General features: G+C 33.2%; 1 protein-coding gene across 1 annotated transcript in view; it reads right to left on the bottom strand.

Annotated features, from left to right (window-relative positions):
• Positions 1 to 18,779, bottom strand: part of Neto (Neuropilin and tolloid-like) — a 147,560-nt gene that overhangs the window by 38,556 nt on the left and 90,225 nt on the right. The window contains exons 6-7 of the mRNA XM_085940136.1: positions 15,224 to 15,369; positions 2,800 to 2,915 (exon numbers count right to left, since the gene is read on the bottom strand). Of these exons, the coding sequence (XP_085796262.1) occupies positions 2,800 to 2,915; positions 15,224 to 15,369 (262 nt within the window). The remainder of the gene's footprint in view (positions 1 to 2,799; positions 2,916 to 15,223; positions 15,370 to 18,779) is intronic.

Raw genomic sequence — 18,779 nt, 5'->3', positions numbered from 1 at the left:
TAGAATTATCTTGAAATGTGTTAATCTTGCCGATTTTTTGAATAATAAAATGCCTAATTCTTGTCAAATTAGGGATCACAGAGATTATCAAAATAATTTTTTATCGTGAATATTTTACAAAAATTATCTCGTAATAAATTATACTAATGGTTTTATAAATGCGTTTAAAAATTAATAAACGTAAAAAATCTTAACACCACTGCACAGTTCTGTACCGAAATATGACTATATTCTAAAACATTAGAGCGAGAGGTTTAAAAGAATACTATTTTATGTAACAAAAATACTTCATGCAGTCATCAAATGTTTAAAATAACTATAAAGAATAATAAGGCTTCAAAATTATATAAATAGATTATCTACAACGTTTAAGGAGTGTCCAGGATCATGGTTTGAAAATACAATAAAAACTCAATTTTGACCTTCGACGAGCATGTCCCCCCTTAAAAACCGATAGTAATCATAATATGGAGAATTTTAAATAAATATTATTTTTTGTTTTTCAATTCAATATAAGAATTATATTAATGTAATTGAAAATATTTTGAAAATGGAATTAAAACATATCCATATTAGATTTAAAAAAGGAACGTGGGAATGTCATCAAAATATTTATTTTTTCGAGGCAGAAAAAATACGTTTTTCTCAATAAATATCATTTTGTTTCTATTAACTCTACAGTAACAATCAGATGTGAATTTCGCTACCCGCCTTCCGAAGAAGTATCTTAACAGATTTCTTTTTCAACGCGAGTTGGTTATTAGCCATTTGCTTAATCTACAGACAAATGCCCTGCATCCAAACTTGAAATACATCATGTTAACTTTGTAATTTCATGGCTCGATGTCACGAACCACGGATTCAGAAACTTGTCCATTGCGGACACTAGTTTATTGCATTACATAAATAAGGCATCTATCTTCAAACTACAATTTGATATTTGTACCTATCGAAGAATATGTGTATCAGGCGCGAGTGCTTAGAATAGGTATGCCCATTTTTATTGGACGAGATTGCAATAAATATACAAAAAATAATCCAGTTCAATAAATAAACTATACAATTATGTTTTTTGTCTGGTTTTGTAAATTAAAGACCGTTACATATTATTGTTTGGAATAAAATTAAAAATATAATACGTACGAAAAATTTATTATAGATTATTGCCGCACGTGTACTTATCGGTGTTTGAAAATAAATAACTCAACTCATGTAGTAGTCAGGATATTATATGAGACTATTGGTTTCAAAGTAGGTTACCTCCATTTTTTTGTTATTTTTCTTAAAATATTTTCCATACATACCTAATACTGTCAATAAAATAGCATTACACCAGAGGTCAATTTCATTCTACTGCCGACATTGTTCTATATTCTTGACCAAGTTTAAGCCAAATGTTTTATTGTATGTATGATGTTTAAGGCCATTTGTCTAAATTTGCTTGATTGTTTTTTTATTATTTATTTTGTAGTTCTCAAAATTCGACTGCTATGATTCAACTAAGCAGCCCTTGTGGTTTAGTGCGCAAGGTACTGGCCTATCATCGCAAAGATCGGGTTCGATTCGTGGTGAGGTCACAATAAAATTATGTGATTTTTTCAAAGCCCGGGTGTTTGTGATTATTTCACTTATATTACTAAATACATTGCTGTTTCGCTATACGACTGTCTGAGCCTCTTGGCATGATATAGTTCTATAAAGAATATGGAATTGGAACAAATGGACGCCGCACTGTTAAATGAAATAACGTTTATTAAGTGCGTACTTCAGTGAAACGGCAAATAATTTTCAACAGTAGGTGCGACGAAATTTCTCACTAGTTGCCAATCAGGGACCGACAGTCGAGGTGTCTGCACGTCGATTTGTTTTGTTATGGCGTTGGATGAAAATATTCTTAAATCGTTTAAAGATGACTAAAAACTTTAGATTTGTACTTAAAAAAGAAAACATGTCAATGAATATACTATTATTATTAGTAATATTACAATAAACATAACATTAAATGGACGCATGTTAGATTTTTATGACAAATTATATTTCGTTCGGCACACGTCATTTGTACAATCCGCGCATCGCCTAGCCACGATCTTTTTAAACCATGCCTCAACTGAAGTATAGCCTTAATGAAATAAATAGACGTTTGTTACGATTTGATACATAAAGTAGACGAGGAAGTTCAATAAGTTTCTATCTACTACTAAGTAGTTTTAATTGATTTTGCTCTTAACATAATGTTTTTTTTTTATTGTAGATTGATAATCCTGAAGTTTCATATAAAAATAAAAAAACTGTCTTCTCGTTGGAACTTAAAAAATATTCACAATTAAACAATTATTGACGCTGCATATTTAAATTCTCACCAAGTATTAAATAATATTATAAGTGGTAAATATATATTTTAAAAGTACCTATAATTTATAATAGTCTATTTATTTTCTTTTTGCCTACTGAATATCAATTAATTGCGTAGCGTCCAGTTGTCTCAGCGCCAAATCACCCTAGACTCAAAAATATGTAATATAAAATGGCGAATTATGGGGTAACCGACTTTGAAATTAATAGTCTCACACAATGAGATGTCATATTGTGTTGATTTATTTCTCATTTATATGACACCATACTACCTATTATAATATATTGTCTTAGCACTAAAATTCAACATCAAGGCGTTTTCCACGCCATTGAGATGCTTTACCAAACTGATGCCACGAAGAAAAGAAAACCAAGAAGCGATTACAAAAGCGGTTATTTATGAAAATAAATCATTACTGTCTAGATAGGGAATTGTTCAGTTCTTACACTTACATCGCAGTCATCTTCGTCCCACTTGAGTTTGCAGTTGGGGTGACCATTGCATACCAACGTTTGTGATATACAAGTACTGTCTTCGCAATCATATTCACCTTCAATGCATTCTGGAACAAAACATTAACATAAAAAATAGTAAATGTTATAAGATAGTTTTTATTTATAACAATAACAATACTTTTGGGCCACGTTGGACAACAGTAAAGTTATAGGATGGTTTTATTTATAACTTATAAAAACGTTGGGCCCACGTTCAGGTCAGGTAAGTATCACATTTGAAAACTAGATACCACACTCACCACTAGAAACAAATTTAAATAGTGTAAGGTGCTTAGTCTCAAAATAGAGGACCTGAATGATCAATAGAGTCAGAGCTAATCAGACTAAACTGACTGGCTGTAAGTAATCCGGGAAAGATCTCCGAGAGATGCAAATAATTACGGAGTTTAATCCTTATACCCACGATGGCCGCGTGGCTTAAACGCCGGCCTATAGAGTCGAGGGTCCCAAGTTCGAATCCTGGGTCTGACAAGTACACATATTGTGTTTTTTTTAATTTGTGTATAAGTCAGAGTATGGACCTAATAGGTTGAGCAAGTGGCTAACATCCATTTCTCGTAAAAATAAAATCTGTTAATACAAACCTCCACTCTGTGGAGGCTCATATGATCCTATCAGGATCAGACATGGTCGAAAGAAAAATCCTAATTCGTCTACAAACTGCTTGCGATGTCTAGTCAATAGGCTGCGCCATCTCTCGATCTTTTTCGAAGTTATGTCTGCTATAATATTTAACTACGTAATTAATTACGTAGCTTGTAACTAACTAAATCAGTAGACTAGAAGTACTTTTTACGCTTCATTTACATACATTTAGGTTTCATTTTTATAGAAGAACATTTTTTTAAAATATCTTCAATAAATAATAATAAGTGATACATATGTTAGTAATCGACTGTAAGTGGAATGCTTTTAGTTATTTATAAACAGGTATTTTATTCCTGGGAATATGCAATTAAAATCACAGATCAGGTACTTAATTTCTCGTAAACTTCTGGTTACTAAATATTATTATTATCGAGGGGGGGACATGCTCGTCGAAGGTCAAAATTGAGTTTTTATTGTATATTCAAACCATGATCCTGGACACTCCTTAAACGTTGTAGATGATCTATTTATATACTTTTGAAGCCTTATTATCCTTTATAGTTATTTTAAACATTTGATGACTGCATGAAGTATTTTTGTTACATAAAATAGTATTCTTTTAAACCTCTCGCTCTAATGTTTTAGAATATAGTCATATTTCGGTACATAACTGTGCAGTGGTGTTAAGATTTTTTACATTTATTAATTTTTAAACGCATTTATAAAACCATTAGCATAATTTATTACGAGATAATTTTTGTAAAATATTCACGATAAAAAATTATTTTGATAATCTCTGTGATCCCAAATTTGACAAGAATTAGGCATTTTATTATTCAAAAAATCGGCAAGATTAACACATTTCAAGATGATTCTAAAGATATTTATTATAAACTATGTCTTTGACCATTCAAGTGTGATAAACATCTTATGAATAATGATTGCTTTATAATAATTATTGACCTAAGAATAAGGTAGTGTTTTTTTGAAATACGCCATTTCTTTTGTCATTCCCCAGTGGTTAAGCTACAACATATGGCCGTAGCCATAAATTGACAAACTATAATTGAAGTAAAGAGTAAAATGATATTGACGCGCGTGTTTGAACATGTACCGTTTAAAAAAAAATAAAAAAAAATTCGGTTAACTACATGTTCAAACACGCGCGTTAACATAATTTTACTCCCTACTTTAATTATAGTTTGTCATTTTATGGCTACGGCCGTATGTTGTAGCTTACACACTGGGGAATGACAAAAGAAATGGCGTATTTCAAAAAAACACTACCTTATTCTTAGGTCAATAATTATTATAAAGCAATCATTATTCATAAGATTTTTATCACACTTGAATGGTCAAAGACATAGCTTATAATAAATATCTTTAGAATCATCTTCAAATGTGTTAATCTTGCCGATTTTTTGAATAATAAAATGCCTAATTCTTGTCAAATTTGGGATCACAGAGATTATCAAAATAATTTTTTATCGTGAATATTTTACAAAAATTATCTCGTAATAAATTATACTAATGGTTTTATAAATGCGTTTAAAAATTAATAAATGTAAAAAATCTTAACATCACTGCACAGTTCTGTACCGAAATATGACTATATTCTAAAACATTAGAGCGAGAGGTTTAAAAGAATACTATTTTATGTAACAAAAATACTTCATGCAGTCATCAAATGTTTAAAATAACTATAAAAGATAATAAGGCTTCAAAATTATATAAATAGATTATCTACAACGTTTAAGGAGTGTCCAGGATCATGGTTTGAAAATACAATAAAAACTCAATTTTGACCTTCGACGAGCATGTCCCCCCTTAATAGTTTTAAAAATATGAGCTGTCTGGTAATTTTGTTGTATTGTTTGCAAAAATCAGCGAAAAGTTTTAGTCTTAAATTTAGCTCTTGCTTTGGAAAAACCTAAATAAACAACGCTGACTTTCTCTCCACTGAACGAAGTTAGCGCTTTTTATTTTACTTTGAATCTCATGCTATATCGTCTCAACTTACTTCATCGAGAAAGAAACTTAATAATCAAATCCCATGCTACCCCATTCTTAGGCATATCTTGCGATACACACAATGAAATAATAAGGGATGGGGCCAAAATAAATAATCTTCTTTAAACGCTGTCTCTTTTTATAAAGGTTGGCAAAAATTATAGCCATATTCATATTTTAGACTGTTGACTGCAAGAACGAGGTTATGCTCCTATGGAACCCCTTCTTTAGATTCTTCAGACTTCTGTCCGGACCTCTATTTACTGGAGTTCACTCCCGAATGATAAGTTGTATTAGGTGATATTAATTCATCATCATGATTCTTCATCTTGGTCGTACACTCATGGCTGAGGATCATGACCACTTGTTAATTTTGCCATCCTTTAAGCGACCAAGACTTTCCATCCTTATTGATCTTCCGCTTCTCTCAGGGCAGAATGAATGGTCAGCTCTTTCACTTCAGCACGTCGCTCCAGCGCGCAAACGCTCTTTCTCTGCTTTGCCTTCCGTGCCTACTCTAAACCACCAGTCTCTCGAGGTTTTCCGGTCCGCGCCGGACAATATGTCCAAAAAACTGCAGAATTCGTCTCAGACATATTGTCGAGAGCCGTTCCTTTATCTGCAGTCTCTGGATGATTGACAGGTTTGTCCTGTGCTCTGTCCAAGAGATACAAAGGATTTGACGCCAACATTACATCTCAAAGGCATCAATTCCCACGAAAACCACATGAAATGCAACATCAAAATCATCATGATTAACGTATCCAAAATTGTTCAGCAGTTTTGTATTAGGGTTTGTTAGTAACTACAATTTTTAATTTGGCCTCTACCGTACTCCTCGTTCCCATTCGTACTCTTAATTATTTAAATTAAAATAATGTAAAGTCAGTTAAAGCACACTTGAGTGCATGGCCACCGCAGTCTTGTGTAACAGCTCCTGAGACATTCCCTGTCATAAAAAAATATGCTTAACATTCAAACGTAGGGTCCCATGATACACCCGATTAACTTATTTTAACAATTAATCGCGTCAATAGATAACATATAATAAACTACCATCGATAGCCGTCTATAACCGTCTTTTTTATTGAATGGATGGGATGAAACGGTTACAGTTACGACTCGCTAATGTGTACATTGCTTTATGTGTTTCCTTTTTATTTCAGTATTTCACGCGAACGAGGTCATAAGCGATTGCTAGTACCCAAAAAATACCTACTTAGGTAAATTATTCTACCTATGTATTAATTATTATTGTTTTGATCATGTTAGAGATCCCCCGAAAGAAATTTAATTTTAAAAAGTGCTGCTTAAAAATTAATGCTTATTGAAAGTCTAGATATAATGAGGATCTACATAATATAATTAATCATTTTATGATGGCTTGGCAACAATGGAAAGAAAACTGCGATGGATTGGCCATGACGTAGAAGCTGGAGAATCTGGCAGACAAAGTACTATAAAATACATGGACGGCCAAGACTAATGTGGAAGACGTGGTGCTGGACCTTCCATGGTAGAGAAAAATTCTGAATACCTGTCTTATTAATGCCTTATCCAAGCCATATTAAACAATAGTAAAAAAATAATCGTTTATTTATAAAAAATCTAAAATTATACCATGAAATCATGCACAATATTAAATATAAAAATTAAATGAATTAAAAAAACTAACTAATACCACTTGTAATGTTATGTATTCTTAATTCAACGAAAACAATTTAATAAGTATGGCAGAAAAGGTAGGGACTATTTTTATCGGATCCCTCATAGCAGAAGCGAAGGTTGGAGGTAGGCTGTTAAGATCCACCATAAATAGTGCACACTAAACTTTGTCAGTCATATGTATTTGTTTTCATTAAAATAAGACTACAATTTACAGATGGTATTAGTTAGTTTTTGAAATTCAATTAAACCCTGCGAAAACCATGTCATAATTAATAGATAATAGTAAAAAAATACTCGTCTATCTATAAAACATCTAAAATTATGCAATTAAATCATATATAACTTTGAATATTTTATAGATAGAATAATATTTTTACCTATTATAGTTTGGTTTATGCAGAGCTTAATGGATTAAAAAAAATGAACCAACAATATGTGTAATAAGGTATGTATTCTTAATCCAACGAAAACAAATAAGTCTGAATAAAAAGTGTGTACAATTTTGTCGTATCACCCAAAATATACCAAAACTATTATGGTTTGGTTTAGGTAGGGTATCATTTGAAACTAACCAATACCATCAGCTGTAAACTGTAGCCTTTGTTCAATAAAAATAAATACGTGTGACCAACAATGTGCACTTTTTATGGCGGATCTTAACAGCCTACCTCCACCCGTCGCTACTGTCCCATAGCATACTGACACGGCCCCAAAATGTAGGCCATCAGCCGGCATTTTTCCTTAATGAATTAGTGACGTCACAACTTTTCGATCCGACCGTAATTGTCGATTTTACTTGAAAATACGTGCCCTATCTCTAAACGAAGCTATAGTAATTGTGTATTGAGTCCCAGAGTACAATCTGAGCGACTTATAGCCCCTCAGAATGAACTACGGATGAGTTTTCTTTCAAGGGGACCAAATGGTCTTATAAGGTGAAATGTAAGTAATTGAAAAGTATAGGATTAAGGTTAAAAATAGATAATAAATTGTAAACGACGTATGGGATATCATTTGCTAAACATTGTAAATAAATGTCCATTTCTATTTAATCTGATTTTGAATTTTTTGCGATGTTTTCGCCGCGGCCAAAGTCGAATACCTTAAATAAATAAATTATGATATCAAATATTGTCGTAATTAAAATCTAATGATTACGTTTTGTAAGTACTGATTACGCACACTTAATTTAAATAATAAATTAATATTTCGAATCGTAATAAAAAGGGTACCAATTTAAGTACCTACTTTTGTAAAAGTTAAATGAAGGAATTTCGAAAATGGAAATTCTGATAATGTAAGTCTAAGGACTCGGTTGCTCTTCTAATTTACAAATAAAAATTATTCTTTAGATCTGTCAATTAACCCTGACAGATTGATATTAAATTACCCGAAATAGGTAATTTTCAAACTCAATAAATGAATACTTGTCATAAAAATTTAGACTGACACTAATGTTATACCTTTAAGTTGAAGTGTTCTATAAATGTAATTAAATAAATTTTAATCGTAACCCCTTCGGGCTATCTGTAATTAGCCCGCAAAAGTTCTGCATAAAAGAAACGAACAACTTCGCTTTCTGCCAGTCTTATTATATCCGCGCTCTTGAACAGTAATTTTAATGACTCACGTCGCTACTACGCATTATTTTTAGTGAAAATATTTACATTTTTCCTTTCCGTTAGCTCGATAAACGAACTAACAGATATTTGGACAATTTATGTCGAAAGCACTATAAGGATTTTCACGATTGTTATCAAACTTGTACCGCCTATAGGTATTAACTAATTGTATATTTTTATTCTATTGAATGATCATAATTTTCCGGAAAAGCTGGAAAATAAACGGCTTTTCTGTGATTGGTCCAAAACTTTGGCTATTAGCTCTGTGGAGGAGGTAGAACGATCTCCCATTGGACCATTTTTCAAATGACGTCAAAATCTCGGGGAGTTCCCTTCGTAGTAAAGCTATCAGAGGCCGAAATAGATCAGCCAACAATCAGGATACTGAATTCTTTCCTCACCAATAGACGCTTCGCAGTCAAACTGTATGGAGCAAAATCCTCTATCAGACCAGCAACGGCCGGAGTCCCTCAAGGCTCCGTGCTTGCCCCGACCCTGTATAACCTATACACTCGGGATATCCCAATACCAGTAGATACATCAGCAGATTCCTGCATATTAGCACAATATGCAGATGACACAGCCATCCTGTCAAAATCCATAAACAGAAACAGAGCAACAGAGTTAGTCCAAAGGTCGGCCGACCAGGTTTCCACCTGGTGCGATAAATGGCGTATAAAAATAAATGCAGATAAAAGCAAAGCCGTTTACTTCGCGCGCCGCCATGCAAAGCGAAAGCGCACCATAGATCACCTGGTTATGAACAAGACTAAAATCCCTTGGACCGACTCGGTCAAATACCTAGGTCTTACGCTAGACAGAAGACTCACATTTTTCGAACACATTTGCGATAAAAAACGCCAAGCCAACACAGTATTAGCCATGCTCACACCGATGATAGGACATAGGAGCAAGCTTGCCTATCGCAGCAAGCTGCTATTATACACAGCCATAGTCAGACCGATCATGACTTACGCATGCCCCGTCTGGGCATACGCAGGTCTCAAGTATCTAAACCAGCTACAAATCATACAGAACAAAACACTACGAGCTATCACCAATGCTCCCTGGTTCGTCAGGAACACAACACTACACAGCGATCTTAACATGGAAACCCTCCAAACCCATATCCTCAAGCTCACGAAGCAATTCTACAGCTCCATCTTGAACCATCCCAACACGACAATCTCACACCTATTACAATACGACATACACGCACAGACAGAATTTGACCGGCCAAGAAAGGTTCTTCTACTGATGCCCCTCTAGCTACCCACATCCTTACTTCCCTGCAGACCTTCCATTCTTTCTTAGCGACCGCAATCGGGACCCCATTGTGACACCTGGAGATCGAACTTCCCTCGAGTATAAAATAAACAAAAAAAGATGGTGGCCAGTCTGTCACTTGACTTAAGTGCAAGTCTCAGAACCCACCCACCCTAGGTATTAAAAAATAATAAATACCAAACCACAAAGACAAAGGGCTAAGCAAAAAAGATAAATTGCTACTCGAGGGAATTGCATCAATCATCCTTTAGCCGAGACCCTGAACTCCTGCGACACAAGACCGCAGAAGAAACCAGCCTACCGAGAGGCGAAGACGACGACAACGAAGAGGAAAGACACCCAAACATGTAGGTGCTGAAATCGGACGACAATCGACGGACGGCAAAAGTGAGAATGCGCCAGCAGCTTTTTAAACCACTAGAGACCAATTAACCGAGACCACAAATTGGGCCTCGGCCCGGTCGCGAAGCCACCGAGGCCCAAAGAACTCAACAACGGTATTAAAAACAAATACCTCAAAGCAATCTGAGAGACAGTAACTAGAGATAACGGGGATGACTCCCATTGAGTCGGCGCCCCAGTAAAATAATTGCCATTACCCCAAGCAAGCAGTATGTCGTCAGTCGCCGATTTTCAATTATTGCCGGAAGGTTGTGCCCGGAGGCGGTCCGAATTCGCTAAGTTTTTGGATATTTCTCCGATATTTATTCGGGAGATATTTCTGTCGCGTCATAGTCTGACGTCACGGCGGATGACGTGTGTGATTCGGCTCTTTAAAGTTTACGGTCTGTGACTCATAGTTATAAGAGTGTAATCGTATATAAATTAAATATAAAATAATTATAATTAATTAACTTTACTTACTAATTAAGTTAAATAAGTTTTATAAAATAATTACGCAATTATTTGAAATTAAATTAAAGTGTATAATTGTCAATAAACAATTAATTAATTAAAAAGAAATTAAATTTATTTGTCGAGAATAATTTAATAAATAATTTAAACTGAATTATAACGAGTTTTATTTTGAAAATAATTAACGAAACATTTTACGAAAAACATCTGATACTAAGGAAAGTGACAGATAGTCAGCTGTCTTTGACTTTTACGTAAATATTTACGAAAATAAATTCGATTTGAAAGTCAATCGGATAATTAATAACCCAGACACCAACCTACTGTTAGGTGGTGATCTTAAATATTATAAAGTTAAATAATATTGATTAAGTGTATTCCAAAAGTGTCAATCAAGAACTTTAGTTGATCACCCCCTCCCCGAATAGTACTGAGCTAGCCAAACAAAGGTTCTTAATCGGTCCGAGGGCAGGATCGGTTGAAGATAAAGCACCTTTGAGACTATTCCAGGACCGGGGTGTCGTCAATACCTAAACTCTTATGGTTTGGTCTGGGCAGGGTTTAATTGAATTTTAAAAACTAACCACCACAATTTGCAAATTGTATTCTTAGTTCAATGAAAACAAATACTTAAGTATGATTGACAAAAGTTTCTGAATATGGTCAGAAATTATGATATATATATTTTTTTTAATATTTTTGACCCCACTCTATACAAAATATGTAATAAAAATCATATGATGCAAAGTAAAACATGTATTGATGGTTCTAAAGTAAAATCAAGCTCTCGGGCTGTGCATTAGGAATAATTCAAAATGAATTGAATTATGGTGGTCATACTGGATTAAACTTTGAAATGGCCCGTGTTGTATTTTACTCTATGGTTCATCGGATGATAATATGGAAGCTGTAGGCGGATCTAACAATAAACCTGAGAGATACAGTACAATGCCAGCGTATAAATCCAATTTGAGTTGATACGAATAAAAAAGTTTAATTAGTTACAATTAACTCTTAAATAAAACATGAAAATGCACTTAATGGGTGTAACGTTTACATTGTCGAGATTTTCCTCAGCGTGGGTGTTTTAATGTACATCTAGAAGTGACGTAAACAGACTTTTTTTCATGAAAAATCAAATATTTATTGTATGAACAGCAGAGCATTTCAATTATAATAATAATTAAGAAATATTTAATATAAAACTATATACGCGAGTGGCAAAGGGTAGGGGTAGGCTGTGGAGATCCGACATAAATGATGTACAGTAAATCATGCATACGTATTTGTTTTCATTGAATTATTAATAGTGTAGATTGCAAATGGTGATTGGTGATGGTTAGTTTTTTTAAATCCACATTGTTCCTGCCTAACCAAAGTCGGTAAAATGTATAAAAAATATTTTTCCATCTATAAAATATTGTTTGTCGAATATCTATTATGGCTTGGTTTATGCAAAACTGACAAAATTTTGTGTGCACTATTTATGTTGGATCTCAACAGTCAACCTCCACCCTTCACCACTAATATACGCCATGATTTGTAAAATCAACTCGGCAAGTTTAATTTAATTTTTAATTCCTTTTCTTTCTTTCTTTTCTTAATCAAAATTTTTAGTTCATTACTAATAACCTGCCACTTCTTACACGTGAAACAAAAATGATTTATTATGTTTTAAGAATGAAGAAAATATGGACTGATTTGATTTGATTATTCTCCGTAGTCCTCTCTCCCATGGATACTTTTTGATTAAATTAAGTCTCAGTAAATTCAAGCAAAGTACACTTGAGTGCGTAGCGACCTCAGTCACGGGCATCTGATCCTGAGACACTCCTATGCGTAAAAAACTGCTGATGCTTCACAAGCAAACGTAGAACCTCATGATACGCTTGGTTAAAACCGAGTATGGTACGGGCAGGTTTAGAAGAAACTGCGCCTGGTACACATTTCAAAGACATCAATCAATCATGCACTGTTTTCTCTATGCTAGTTAATGCGAACTTAGTTAATTTTATATTCTATTGATTTTCCATATCTTCTTCTTATTGTGCCATCCCCTAGTGGAGGTCGGCCACCATCAAGGCGATCTTATATTTGTCGTCTGCTACCCGGAACAGTTCGGTGGAGCTGCACTCGTACCAATCACGGAGGTTCTTAAGCCACGAAATGCGGCGTCGTCCCCTGCCACGCTTCCCATTGATCTTTCCTTGAATGACAAGTTGCGGAATGCTGTATTTTTGTCCTCTCATAATGTGGCCGAGGTATTGTAGTTTCCTGGTTTTGATACTACGTAGAACTTCTCGGTCCTTCCCCATTCGATTGAGAACTTCAACATTTGTCACCTGGTCAGTCCAAGGAATTTTGAGGATGCGTCTATACAGCCACATCTCGAAAACTTCAAGTCTCCGTGACATCTCTTGGTTTAGCGTCCATACTTCCATACCATAGAAAAGAGTTGAGAGCACATAACAACGTACCATACGCAGTCTCAGACCTAGGTTAAGATCTCGATTGCTAAGGAGGCGTCTCATTTTGAGAAAGGCGCTCCTTGCGATCTGAATTCTAGTTTTTATTTCCTGAGACTGGTCCCATTTCTCATTGACCCATGTACCTTAATATTTATAATGGGTCACACGTTCGATTGGTTCGCTGCTAATGACAAAATTTGTGTTGGTGTCTGGTGTCGCTGTTTTTGATACTAGTAATAGTTTTGTTTTCTTGAGGTTCATTTTTAAACCATAAGAATTACTGACCTCATTAACCTTTTCTACCAGTTGATGTAAACTCTTTAAACTATCAGCAATCAGCACAGTATCATCGGCATATCGTATATTGTTATTATGTTTGCCATTAACCATAATACCTACAGATTCATCTTGTAAGGCTTCCTTGAAAATAGCTTCCGAGTACATGTTAAATAGCAAAGGTGACAATATACAACCCTGTCTTACACCGCGACGAATTTTTATCTCTCCACTGATTTCGTTTTCAATCTTTATATTCGCTGTTTGATTCCAATATAAGTTAGCTATCAGTTGAATGTCTCTTGCATCGATGCCTTTCTCCTGTAAGAGTTCGAGAAGCTTAGGATGTCTAACAGTATCGAATACTTTCTCGTAATCGATGAAACACATATAAACATCAACATTAACATCTAGGCATCTTTGCACTAGAACATTCAAGCTGAAGAGTGCTTCGCGAGTGCTCAAACCACTTCTGAAGTCAAATTGTGTGTCATCCATGTCTTCTTCGCATTTTCGAAAAATCCTATTACGGATGATTTTTAATAAGACTTTTAACATGTGGCTCATCAAACTTATTGTTCTAAACTCGCTGCACTTCTTTGCATTTGCCTTTTTTGGTAGAGTGATGAATGTCGATTTCAACCAATCATCGGGAATTATACCCGTTTCGTAAATTTTATTAAACAAATTAACGAGAATTTCTAATTGATTTTCCATATATTTCAATATATATATATATTTTATATTTATTAAGAAAAACAACAGAATGTATCAAAATAGATCAAAAAAGATATTTCAACTAGAAAAGTTTCCATATAAAAATTATAATATAGAAAAGCCTAACAAGATAGAAAGTAAGAATAACAGAAAAAGAGAAAAATGAAAAAAAATATATTATATATATATTTGAAATTCTATTAGTGTAAATTATACAAACTTTTGGAGATGGCGCGTTTGCGTTCGGTTTGGTTTCGTTCTGTGTCTGCGTAAGCAGGTGAATTATTGAATAGATCAAGAGTGGAGAAATAAGCATCATAATTTTAAACAAGAACGCGAAACTTAATGAGTTTCGTATGACTAGCATGGTACAAAGCTTGGTTTTGCGTAAATCTTGATGGGCAATGGAAATTCACCCTTTGGAGTAGGTTTGGCATTATTCATAATATATCGTCACCTCAATACTATAACTAGATACCTCTGATTTGGTCATTATTTGGAAAATTAAATTTAAGCTTTATTTGATTAACATGAATCTAAAATAAAATAAAAAATAAATAAAATAAATATTTAAATTGTACTTGTCTAATTGGGAACAATTAAATAATGTCCAATTGTATGAAAAAATATTGTAGATATATTATTTTATTTATTTAATGCATTTATCGTTTTAAAGTTACCTAATATTTTCAAACACATTCAAATACACTTACCTAGTTTTATCATTTTTTGGAGAAGGAAATGTAGAATCATATTCAATAGCTATCTCAAAAATAGTGAAAATCAAGTTATCTAGTGGTAGTATTGAGGTGACGATATTATATTATTTTATTTACCTAATATTAAAGTTAGTAATAGGCATACCTTTATCTTTCTCTCTGTCTCGAACTGCAGTATAAGATGCTTCAAACTTGGACCCCACAGCGTTTGGTTCCACCATAAACCTTACGTGCAGTATATTGCTGGTGGAGTCGACAGGATCTGCCATGGAGCCACAGTAGTTCTTTAATCTGTAACAATATTATATTCTATTATAGTTGTATCAGGCCTCGAAATGGATTGGAACGCACCGGAGCGCCGTTCCGGTTCATAAAATTCCCAAAATTATTGCTCTGTTTCGTGGCAATATTAATTGGACCTAATACGCTATTTCTTTTATTCAACGAATAAGACACCAGATTTTAGAATCTGAATATACATAATTTGAAAACAACTCTAGAAAAAGCATTTCATGTCACCACAACTACCAGTTACAATCGTCGTAGTTCAATAAAATGTCTGTAGCTCAATTGGAAAAGCATAATGACGCGAATCCAGCAAAATCGTCAAATCCTGTCGGGTGTCATTTTTTTTTCTACAAAATGATTTTTTATAGTGTATACATACGATGTTTTTAAATTATGTATATTAATATGACCGCCTGAGCTAGATATGTCATATAATAAAAAATCTAACACACTTCTTTTTATAAAATAAATACAATTAATATAGTTTAAAAATATATAGCTAATATTTTCGTAAGTTATCGAGCGCTCCGGTTCGTAAAATTTTCTATTTCGAGCGCTGAGTTGTATGTAATAATATGATAATATTATATGTGCTAAAATCACATTTTGAAATGTATTTATTTAAAGGTGTTTTGTCACTCGGAAATTTACAATTTTACCCAATTCCAAAATCAGTATTTAAAACAATTACACCCATCTACATTACGCAATGGTGCAAAGTAGGTAAGTTAAATTGTATCATGACGGGACGTAGTACTGTGCAAAGGCAAATGGCTCATCTTTATGCCCTATGCTCTAATGGTGGTAACAGGGCATAATGATAAGTGGGTTGCCTACAGAGTGAGGCTGTAACATGGCTCAATTCTCGAGTGTGAATAACGTGATCGTGATAAACTTAACACGGCGTGTTAAAGAATATGTTATTTTCAATTTTCAATTTATTATGTAAAGCGCATTTGATGTGGTCCATACTCTGACTCATACACAAATTGAAAAACAATATGTGTACTTGCCATACCCAGGATTCGAATCTAGGACCCACGACGCTATAGGCCGACGCTTAAGCTGCACGGCCATCGTGGGTAATTCCGGGTATCGTATCCGAAGATGAATAAACAGGATTTTGTTCGTGTCTTTATATAATGGAGTTAAGATAAAAATATCAAAACCAGCTCCGTTTGTTGGTAAAATATAATTTAACCGGATGTTGATAGAAAAACCGTTTATATATTTTTAGCCGCCATTTTTTTAACAATTTTAATTGTATTTTGCTATTCACCTTTTCTAGTTATTTATTAATATGTTTGATAAAAGAAAAAATATATTTGCAGTCAGTCTTAAAAATGTGCTTAACGATTTTTTACAATCATCTCAAGGCATATGCAATATAGAGGTTACTGACTGATACCAACAGTCTCATAATATGAACTAAGTACCTAAATATTACCTACAAATAATGTAATAATGGTCAGGACTCAGGATACTAGCTTTAATAGTTGATACAAAATATACATTGATCAGTTAAGTAGCTAACAATCAAAATTGGACAAGTCCCATATATATCTAAAATAAGTTAATAGCGGAATATAATTATATCTGGTTGACTTTATTTTGTTGATCAATTTTATTTTGCAAAGGGGGTTTAAAAATGGGGTGACTTTCAAATCAACATTAGACAACGTTAATGACATTCATAATGAGACATGCCATTTAATCCAGCGACGTAAACGTATAACCGACGTATTTAAAAAAATGGAATTATATACTTTTAATAATGTGTAGATCATTTAGAATAATTATTTTTTTATTAAATCATTTAGGGAAAATCGACATCAGAAAAGTTCATTTCTTTCTGAACGGTAAATATTTGACACGTCTAGTTTTGATTTTTAATACCTTTAGTAACAAAATGTATTGTTGTTTATATATTTTTTGTGTGAAAGAAATTTCATTTAAAAACTTATGCATTCGAAAAAGTATGATGACAATTGTTTTTAAATATTTTTATTCACAGGTGCCACTGTTGATTTAAATAATATTAGATATTAAATGTGATCGATTAGCAAAGTAATATGTACCTATTTTAAAGGGTTGTCATCATGTTGGTATTTAAGGGTTAACTACTATTGTTTATTTCGTAGAGCTTTTGAATAATATACTTATACATGAATATTTACATTTTCATACCCGTGGTATTAACCACATAATATGCTACTCATTTATTGAAGATAAATGCTCTGTTGTTGGATTTTTAATACAAAGACCAGAATAGTATCAGATAAGTTAGGAAACTGTTTTATCAACCAAATTAATCCGGACGATGTTCATTGTAGTTTAGATGTCATTTTTGTTGAAGGATGTTGGTAATTCTCAGCCTTCAAGATGTTTCGACATTTAAATACAGGTAAAAAAATATTTTCCTCTAAAATATATATATGCTGAAGTAACTCTTAACTTAACATAGTATTTGTGAAACAACATGAAAAACTGTGTATATTGATCTTTAAAGTATTTTTTATGATACTGTGGGTTTATAGGTTATCATTTTTTTTTGTTTTAAGAGCTTACTGAATATAAAATTTTACATGGCTTTGAACTAACTTTAGATTCTAATGACTCTGACATGGTGAGTGGTTCAGTTTGGGTATCTGAAGAGAAGGATGCATCAGTATTGGAACACAGATAACCACCCATACCTGCAGAAAATCAGCAAGCTGAGCTTGACGTTTGTAGTGACAATAATGACCAACCACTGGCAGAGTATAATTTTCATCGGAGACATTCAAAAGAATTCAACCCCCATCATCGCATTACGATATTATCCCCTTAGAGGCTGATGTGAATGATATCGAATTAAAAAAACCAATGAATATGTTACTAATAATTAAATTTGCATAATAGGTATTCAGAATCCAGAGGTCCAGAGGTATTCAGAGTATTAAAGAGTCCAGTGGGACTCTTTGGAGGAGGACTTCACCCAAAGAGGGGTTCTTACAAACCAAACAAACTAATTACATACCTCTGTCCAATTTATAAACATTATCTAACAGTATTATATACAAAACAATAAAAAAAAATCTTAATATAGGTATATAGGTATGTATTATACGAAAATAGTATTAATTAATTTTATATAAACTAGAAAATAAGTTGATAATACAATCATAGATAGATATATATATAAATATATATATATACATAATATATATTCATAGGTTATATATTAAATATTGATTAGATATAGTCAATTAACTGTCATTTACTTTTGTTTGTAAGAAATAAACAGGCTTTTTTAATTTTTTAATTTTATTTATTTATTTAATATGTTTTCTAAGGAAAGTCTCTGTTACTGAATACTGAGATAGGTATATATTACCTTTTTGACTTCATGAGAAATAGTCAGGGAACTGTGT

This window comes from Rhyacophila brunnea, unplaced genomic scaffold (assembly GCF_057557595.1).
Source record: "Rhyacophila brunnea isolate RB1 unplaced genomic scaffold, BYU_Rbru_1.0 scaffold_12, whole genome shotgun sequence".
Taxonomy (NCBI): domain Eukaryota; kingdom Metazoa; phylum Arthropoda; class Insecta; order Trichoptera; family Rhyacophilidae; genus Rhyacophila; species Rhyacophila brunnea.
Note: the sequence above shows the minus strand (reverse complement) of the source record. Positions and strands in the feature narration are given on the sequence as shown.